Consider the following 9,869-nt stretch of genomic DNA (forward strand, 5'->3'; position numbering starts at 1 on the left):
TTGCTCAAGGACACTTCGACAAGCCCAGGGCGGGGTTTGAACCGGCAACCCTCCGACTGCCAGACAATCGGTCTTACCTCCTGAGCTATGTCGCCCATAATTATATTTATATTACTATTTTCCCTTTTCATCACATTAAAATTAAATGGCATATTGTTAAAGAAGGTAGCCAAAATAAGACTTGCATAACAAAGATTGTTCCCTTCCCCAAAGATTAAATGAATTTTAAAATCCATTGAAGTGGTGAGGCATCTATTGGATTCTGTAGAGCAGCTGAATCTCAAGCCATATACAGATTAATCCACATGGTTGGGAGTTTGATCCCATTTTATGGCTCTTGCTAGTCTGTGGTCACATCTCTGGTTTCGCTTTCTGCAAACATTTTTTTTTTAAATGAGGGTTGACTGGTTTCTCTTCTTTTAAAAAATGATTTGTAAACACCTGGTCATTCTTACGTCACCTACTGTGAGACCAAGTGTTATGACTTGGTCTAGGGTCAGACTGTAACAGGATGAATGATAAGGGAAATGAGTGGGGAATGGGTAAGGGAAATGTATGGAAAACTGACCAGTGACTCTGGTCCCTATCTGCCTACCCAAATCTAACTGAAAGTTAGCTAGTCTTCGAAGGGTACTGGGCTTTGGGCGGCTTTGAACACTAAGCTTTGGACAATTAGTTGGTAAAAAGTTTGAAAACAAAAGGCCGAACAGCGTACTCCCAAACGAAAGTTAAAACTCCACCCAGAGTAAGCTACCTTCAAAAGAAATAACGAAGCGAAATAATAAAGTAATGTCCCGATGGAAGGATTTGTAGTCCACCTGGGAACACACTAAATGGAGCGAGCAGAGGGCAAAAGGGGAGTCAAAGTCGAGAACAAGCGAATGGTCAAACACTAAATCCAATTGGCAAAAAAGCATAGGGGCTAGGCATGAATCGGAATTGAATACAAGAGTGAATGGTCAGACACACAAAATGACGGGGCAAATAAAACAGAAGGGCCAAGGCAAGAATCGGAGTCGAAGGGAACAAGTCAGTGGTCTTACACAAGATCTAATCAGCAAACAAACCAGAAGGGCTAGATGGAATCAAACAAAAATAGTGTTAAATATGCCATGTCAAACAAAGCAATCACTATATACAACACACCAAGCACGAGTTCAGAGGGCTAGTCTCCACTGGTAGGTGGAAAACCACGGCTTTTTGAAGCTGAGTAACAGGAAATGGAAATGGCCAATCTGAGGACGAACCGGAATGACGAAACACACACGCATCAGAGACAAATAAAGACAAACAAAATAAACACACTTATGACAGGGGTTGTACACACAACCACTTCCTTAAGTGGGTAGCTAAACAAAAATGAAACTCCAGGTTGTATGTTACAATAGAGTATAAGATGGTGGAAAATAACTCTGAAGTTAAACATAAAATTGCATTATAATGAACCTTACTAGTAGCATACATAAATCTTACACTACTAGGCAATGACCTATATGCAATGTTTCCTTATATACCAATATTAACTTGGACCCAAGTTAGAACCTGAAAATTAGAACTTGAATCATATTACCAAAATATAGTGGCATAACAATTACCAAGTATGGTCTGAAACAGACACATCATGCTATGTTTCAGTATGTTTTGGAAGATGGGACAGTTTTCTTGTTCTGACAGTGGCAAGCAGCTCATTCCAAGTATAGGGTCTTTTTAAAGGAGTACCATGGTGATTTTCACACTTTCTCGGTTTTATGTGCTATTTGCAAAAGAGGCATTGAAGAAACACAATGAGCAAAGTATTAAATGTGTCCGTTCTGTATTTTTGGAGAAATATGCGTTTTAAATTCATCGTCCTATTTTCAACCGGTTGAGAAAGTTGTCATTTTGCTACGTCACGAATACAGTAACCCCTCCCATTTCCACGCCCCGTAAAGCAATCTGACAGGACACACCGTCTTGCTGTTCAGACAATGCAAATATTTGACTAACATTAGGTTCACTTAAATTTAGATTATTTCTGGTTATATTCATGTAGCTAGCTAGCTAACGTTAGCTAGCTAGGAGGTTTGCTTTCATAAGGCAATGTTATCGATAATGTTAGCTTGCTAGTTTGCTTTTATGAGGACGTTATAGTTGTGCTTTTATCTTAACTTGGCTAGCTAGATAGCAAAAATAATAATTGGATATAAGTCAACGTCCTTACCTTAGCTATCTATCGATACTTGATATACTACTAAGCTAGCTAGCTTGTGAAAATTCAGTCTCCCAAAGAGAGCGCGTATCATGGGGGTAGCTATGGTAACGGGGCACGGTCTGTCAATCATAGCTAACTGACAGTTCTCATTACCACGCCCAGACGGTTCGGGTGAATTTTTATAGTGGGAAATTTAGGCTTAGAAAAATACGTTTTAAAGTACATTGAAATGACTGAAGAATAAAAAAATTATGCACATTTGTTTTGTTGTTGCCTGAAGACAACTGGGAAGTGTCACGTTCAACCACCATGGTACTCCTTTAAGAAACACAGGTAAGGAGCCCTTGTCCTTCATTACCCAGTAGGGTACCCCCTGGGTCCTGGCTGATGCAAGGGGAATATCTGAGCCAGCGAAGGGAAACACGGACAAGAGAGTCATGGGCATTTTGTGGGAGTTTGAAGTCTAGCCTGCAGTCACTGCAACATTCAGACCATACTAAAGCATATGACACTGTTGGCATAAGGCCAGTCAGGAAGAGTGGCTGACAGAGACCTGCAGCTGTCCAATGTCCAAGTGGGACAGCACAAGGATCTTGACCAAGACATGGGATGAACAGATGCAGACAGTTAGATTCTTCTAGTTTTCTTGAGGAAGAACCTTGGAACCAGGTCACCAAATCAGTGTTCCTGGATGCTACATGTATTTCTTATCATTTTATTTTAAATTAAAATGGCGTGACAATGTCGTGACAATATCTTACGTCCAGACATTTGCTTAATGTTTTCCAGTTGTTATGTTGTGTAACTTCAGACAGACTAAAACAGGGCCTAAGAATACTTTTGTGACAATGATAAACATGCCCAGACATATCCCTAATATCACTGAGTCATCAGAAAATTGCACAAACTAAAACCAATACCTTTATGCAGCATTATGGCAGTGCCATGCATGTCCAGGCAAATCTAGCGGAATACTCTACTGATGTCATTAACATTAGTTGTTTAGCACCTTCCTAATTCATTCTAAGATTTTGCTGCGATTTGTGCAAACATAATTTAAAAGTAGCAGCTAGCAATTAAAATTATTATCATTTTAAAAGAATGTATATTGTTTATTGATTTGAGAGACGGAATTGTTTCTGCCAGCATACGTAATGTTTACACTACATAACATTTAATTCAATTTGTTATGTAGAGTCATATGTATTTCAACAGTCAAGCTGTTAAATACGGTTTGATAACTAGAATTGTGCAATTTTATTTCTGGACCTGTTCGTAGATCAGCTCGATCTTCATGTCACAGTATTGCACATCTTTAAATACGTTTGTCAGCCCCCATCCGTTTGTCAGATGTAACGCATTTATGATGTCACAAAAAGTAATACAAAGTTACAAATCTGTCTGAAATGTCCTTTTAAATGTTTCTTGATTAGGCTTTTTTTCGCTCTTCTTGGTGAGTGTCAATTGTTCCTTCTCAGTAGTTGTCTCTATAAATGTCCGTCGCTGTAAATTTGGAATTTGGTCGTAATAATGAAAAACGTTATCTGCACGGAACTTGTTTCCTGAACTTTCCATGATCTTCTCAGTGTTTGTACAAACTTGTGACAGCATACAAGTAGCAGGATTTGCTTTCCCGTGACACCGATAATGTTCCTTTAAATTCAAACAAGAACTTGTGCAGATCAGCGTCGCGTGTTCCATTCTCTGCATGACGTACTGAATGGCATCAGCACCTTAAATATTTGCATTCGACCAATAACCATGGCCCTCTTTCATTTCTGCTATGCATGCACATGGTGACAGAGCTGAACACAACTCCACTACAACTTCCTCAGTATCACTCCGCTTTTCTGTGATATGCTTCTTTTGGCGAACTTAGCTGGCTGTCCTATTTTACATGTCATCGCTTTTGTCGTTGCTCAGTCATTGCATTTAAATGATTTCATCAACTGTTGTGACACTTCTAATCGTAACATATGGGCTTGTTTGTTGACAACAAGCACTAATTTACGCAAGTAAATACATCATGCACGTAAATATATAATGAGCTAGTTAATTTTAAGTACAACCACAGTTTCATTGAATCAAACAGTATTCAATATTTCGGGCAATTCGAACATTTATTTGAAAAAATTAATTTAAACTCCAATCTATAACTGACGACTTACCTAATAATTATTCTATAGCTGGAGTAACGTCGGCCATTTAAACTAATTTCGTGACGCAGAGGCTGTCGGCGTTCTACGAACAGCTGACATTTTTTCTTCAACAAAAGCTCAACGCATTGGCCTCAGATTGGTCTACGGGTGCCCTGTGTAGTTTTCGAGCCAATCACTGTCGAAGGCATCGTGCATTCATTGAATAACCACACGCCCAACTTGTCAGTTTTGATGGACCGTAGGTTGACCAATAAAAGTGCGATATCGTGTAGCTATGGGGCCTTGAATGAGTGAGTACGACCAATAGCTGACTGCTAGGCGGTGTTCTTCGTTGTTTTGACCTCTGAGAACCGCATCACCGCCTACCTCGTGTCCGTGGCGGAGGAAAGCTATAAAAGCCAGACAGATGACAGCTACTGGGACAGAGTTGTAAAAACTCCCAGGCAGTGGGGAGTCGATTAGCCTGCAGAGTGGAAAAGAAACGACTAATCTAAAAATAGAAACTAAGCAAAACACCACAACATTTATTACACGGACTGGAATACCATTTTTGATTTGTCAATATATTTAATTATCGGTTGAAAAAGTGTCTTGTCATAGTTCTATCCACTTTTTCATGCTAGCAAGACAATTATCTTACGTTAGCTAGCTAATATTCAAGAATCTACTGTGATTTTTTTCTACGATACAAGTAAGTATTACTTTTTTACTTTTAATTTTTATTCTGACATATGTCTTCCTTTGAATTGACATGCTATATTCAACGTTTTCTATGTGTTTTTGCTAGCCAGCTGGTTAGCTTAATTAGTCCCTGAATATTGCCATTGCATTCGCTGACTATCGAGAGCTACAGTAAGCTTGTAAGTTGCTAGCTGTATGTATTGCTGATTTGTTCGTCATCTTACCAACTGGATTCTTGAATGTCTAGCTTGTCAGATAACTAATATTGCTCATCGCTGCAACTAGATTAGTTAGCTACCTAGATGGGTGGCTAAATAACCATATGCATTCTATTAACCAGTGAGCCAGGATACACTCGACAGTGGTGTTTCACTGAGCATTGTTGGCTAAGGTTAGCTATCAGTGCGACGCGCATAAACGTGTCTATTTATTTGTAGGTTAACGTTACGTAAGAGTTGTGCGTCATTTTAATGTTCGCTTGGAAATCAATGGTTAGTTGATATTTGGCAGGTGTAGCATATTGTTTCTGACTAGCTAATGTTGTTGACCAGACTACCCATATGCTCGCTACAGCTGGGTAACTGGCTGGCCACATTTTATCAAACGCTTCTTGCTTGCTATTACGTTAAGCAAAAACTCTCTATACCGTCAATCGAAAACGTAATCAACTCACGTTTGACAATAACATTATCCTTTTGGGTAAGGTAGCTAGTTTACTTGCGAAGTCGCATATATTGTTTGGGTATCTGAAAGTTCTCCTGTGTAACATTTGCTTCCAAATTCAAGGCAACGTTAGCTCGTGAGTTCTCTTTATGGAAGGCGAAATGTCCTTTCTCGTCAGCTGAGTGTGTGATAAGAAATTAAATGAGGACCTCCATATTATGTAACAAGCTCTGCTCCTGTCCGCCATATGCTACTGAGGGTTTACCTACCCATTAGCTAGGTTTACTGACCTTCGTGTATTCTTTCTGCATTTGTGTTTGATTCATCAAAGTAGTTGTAACGTCAGCCTGGTATTTGCAGAACAAAAATGATTTCTGCATCGCGACATTTTAAAATGTATACAGTAATTCGTTCGCAAACCTCGGATATAAGGGTGGAGTGGTTTTTCAAAATAGGAGACAAATGTGTAACTAGGGTTGGCGATATGATATGGCTATTATTCATTGTAATTACGTTGATCATTTGTTAACTACCTAGATTAACGGATCGAAAAGCTGCACATATCTATTTGAAGAGTTCCATGGTGTGTGTGTTGCACTCAGTAAATCGTTTAAAGGTCATTTTACGATGTACCTATTTTATTTCAATTTACCATTTGCCTTTGTTCCAAACCTCCATTAGCTAATGAGCCATTACGTCTTGGGAACATAGCATTAGGTGGATAGGAACTTACAAGCTACCCATCCGTCCGTAAAATTGCGCAGTTTTAAAGACCATATTTACACGTTGTATAGGAAAGCATATCTTATATCGAGTGTAAAAAACGTTCTGATTTATTTGGTTTAGACTTCAATTAAAAAGTCCCGCTGACAAACCAATTGCAAGTTACTTTGTCATGTTTAGAATCTGCAGTTAATATCGTAGCCTTGGTTTAATGTTGTTTTAAATAACTTTGTGTCAGTGCATGTAGCTAGTATACAGCATCTTGTTTAATCACAACCCCAAAGCTCCACATTCTCATTTGGTTTTTTTATTCTCCTTTTCTCCCTAAAGGAACAAGGACGCTTGCCTCTGGAAGGCTAGACATTTCTTCTGCAACCAGCACTTTTTTTTAGATGAAGTTGTAGTTTCTCTCTTTGGTGATAACTGAACACTGCTGCCTTGGAGATTTTTGCAACGCTCGGGAAAGAATCAAAACAAAAAGGAAAAAAGAGAACCTGCGACTTAAAACCGTACAGTGCAGCAGCTATGCAGCTTGAAATCCAAGTAGCACTCAACTTTATCATTTCTTATTTGTACAACAAGCTCCCCCGGCGACGTGTGAACATCTTTGGTGAAGAGCTGGAACGGCAATTGAAGAAAAAATATGAGGGACACTGGTACCCAGACAAGCCATATAAAGGGTCTGGATTCAGATGCATACATGTAGGGGAAAAAGTGGACCCAGTTGTGGAACAAGCAGCCAAAGAGAGTGGGTTGGACATTGAAGACGTCCGCAACAACTTGCCCCAGGATCTTAGTGTGTGGATCGATCCTTTTGAGGTGTCTTATCAGATCGGAGAAAAGGGACCCGTTAAGGTGCTCTATGTGGATGATAACAGTGAGAATGGGTCAGAGTTGGACAAGGAGATCAAGAACAGCTTTAACCCAGAGGCCCAGGTGTTCATGCCAATCAGTGACCCAGTGGGGCCCTCTTCAGAGTCCAGCTCCCCGTCACCTCCCTTTGGTCAGTCTGCTGCCGTCAGCCCCTCTTTCATGCCGCGCTCCACCCAGCCTTTAACGTTCACCACTGCCACGTTTGCTGCCACCAAGTTCGGGTCGACCAAAATGAAGAACAGTGGCCGCAACAATAGCAAGGTCGCGCGCACATCGCCCACCAACCTGGGCCTGAATGTGAACAACCTCTTGAAGCAGAAAGCCATCTCCACGTCAATGCATTCTCTGTACGGGCTCGGCCTGGGCAGCCAGCAGCAGAAGTCCTCTGCACTTTCCCCAAATGCAAAGGAGTTTGTGTTCCCAAACCTCCAGGGGCAGGGCAGCACCAGTGCAATGTTCCCAGGCGACAACTCCATCAGTCTCAGTCCTCTGCAGTACAGTAATGCCTTTGATGTGTTTGCAGCTTACGGTGGCCTCAATGAGAAGTCACTTATGGATGGCCTAAACTTCAGCCTGAACAACATGCAGTATTCTAACCAGCAATTCCAGCCAGTCATGGCTAACTAATAAACAAAAAGATGCATCTATAAGTAATGATCGTGATGTTGGGGGGAAACGCACATTTAAAAAAACAAACAAACAAACGAAAAAAAAAAGAAATTGCATAAAAAGAAATGACAAATGTCAGTTTAAAGATCCTTGTTAAAGTCGTCGAAGTCAAAGCGCATGTGCCCAAGGGTGTTTTTTGTGCCCCCTTGAGTTTGTTTTTACAAAAGCTTGTAGTACAAACATGTCCAAGCTTGGTTACTTAAATTCTACATGCATCATTGTGTTTTTTTTTCTTCTTTGTTTTGTTTCTTTTTATTTTTGCCAACCAAGCACAAAATAATTTTTTACTATGTTTTAAAAAAAATATACTCTAAAAGATGAAAAAACAACAAACATACCAAGTTATGGCCTCTTACAGTATTTAAACGTTAGTAAGACATGGCTGATTTTTAAGAATTGGCTCTAATGAATAAATGGGGTTACTTGGTCTTTTTTCTAATTGTATAATTTAATTTAGTACAGAGTTTGTAAAATATCAGAGTATATATTGTTTCTACGACATGGTATTGCATTTATATCTTTTTACTACTCCAGTGATCTGTGATGGCTGCAGCAGCTTTACGTTATATTTTTGTTTTCTTTTTTTTTAAGGAAAATTGTAAAACAAATGAATCCATCTTTAAAAACATCAACTATTCTAAAGATTGTGTACAGAATATTCCTTAGTGGTGGAATTAAAGTGTAGGAATATTTGCTTTTTTTGAAACATAAGAGTTGTATTTTCTGTTAAGAGTTTAAAGATTTTGCTATATTATGGACAAAATGTAATCGTATATATTAATTTTGTACCTACATTGTGCAATACTTGATAAAAACGGTATAACAAAGTATTTTGAGTCAGTGTCTTACATGTCAAGAGGGACTGAAATAGTTTATATTGTTAAGTTTGTATTAAAATGCTTCAAAAATGATATGCTTGTCTTTATTTTTTTTAATTTCATATTTGCATCCTGGCCTTTTTAATAAAATAAACTACAGTCAAAACTGAGCTTTCTTCTTTTTATCATTGACCCTTCATTTTTCTCAGTTTATAGACTGGGAAGATCAAAATGGTGGCTGTCCACTGTTGATGCTTGGCACGAATTAAAAACATTTTACACTCTGCTGCCTTGAGCCATTTTGAAGTTGCATTTAACTGCAATATGTATGTTGGTAAGAGAAGGAAGAAATGTGAATGCAAGCCATGCAAGTACCTTGGTGCATACTAATTGACAAAAACAAAACTTTTTTTTTTTTTTTTTTAATTTAAAAAAGGAAGCTTTATTTGACCAAGGTGGTTTTGTGCATAGATGATATAAACCTCTGTCCTATTCTATTCATATTCTAAGGAAGGCTGCAATGGTATTTGGTTCATGCACTACGCCAGCCTATTGAGTGTCCTGAGCTGTAGGCCAGGGATGTGGAGAACATTGAATATTTTTGGAACCCATTTTGTTATCCAATGTCTGGGCACAGTTGCTTGCAGACAGTATAAAAAGAAGCAAAATCTTGGTTTTGTTAAAACCTTTGGTTTATAAACCTATCTTTATACTATTTGTTAGGGCATGTACATGAATGCACTGTTGAAATTGAAGAGATACTAACATTTGGTTCTTTGTTCTCCTGTTTTCTCTATCAACACTTTGATTCCATAAAATTATACATAATGATAGTTATAGAATTTTTTTGCAGTTGTTCTACCTGATGTGTTTACAGGAAAACTGGAATATCTGGTGCCTCTAAGTGCGCAGAGCACTTGATTGTCTCATAGAGAGCTCTTGATGGTGCTTTGTGATTAATTTGCATTTAGAGCTTTATGGGCTGCAAGATAGGCAGTCAGGCAGACAGGCAAACAACCAGGGCCTTCCCTAATTCATATGAGGACCATATCAGCAAGTGCTTCTATTACATTATACATTCTTTCGTATGAA

General features: G+C 38.9%; 1 protein-coding gene across 1 annotated transcript; it reads left to right on the forward strand.

The window, feature by feature from the left end:
• Positions 1–4,759: 4,759 nt before the first annotated feature.
• tob1b (transducer of ERBB2, 1b) lies at positions 4,760–8,947 on the forward strand. The gene is made up of 2 exons (XM_064322983.1): positions 4,760–5,041; positions 6,748–8,947. Exon 2 carries the CDS (start codon positions 6,943–6,945, stop codon positions 7,915–7,917), a length of 975 nt encoding a protein of 324 aa, XP_064179053.1. The 5' UTR covers positions 4,760–5,041; positions 6,748–6,942; the 3' UTR covers positions 7,918–8,947.
• Positions 8,948–9,869: the final 922 nt, after the last annotated feature.

Source organism: Anguilla rostrata, chromosome 2, assembly GCF_018555375.3.
Source record: "Anguilla rostrata isolate EN2019 chromosome 2, ASM1855537v3, whole genome shotgun sequence".
Classification (NCBI taxonomy): Eukaryota; Metazoa; Chordata; class Actinopteri; order Anguilliformes; family Anguillidae; genus Anguilla; species Anguilla rostrata.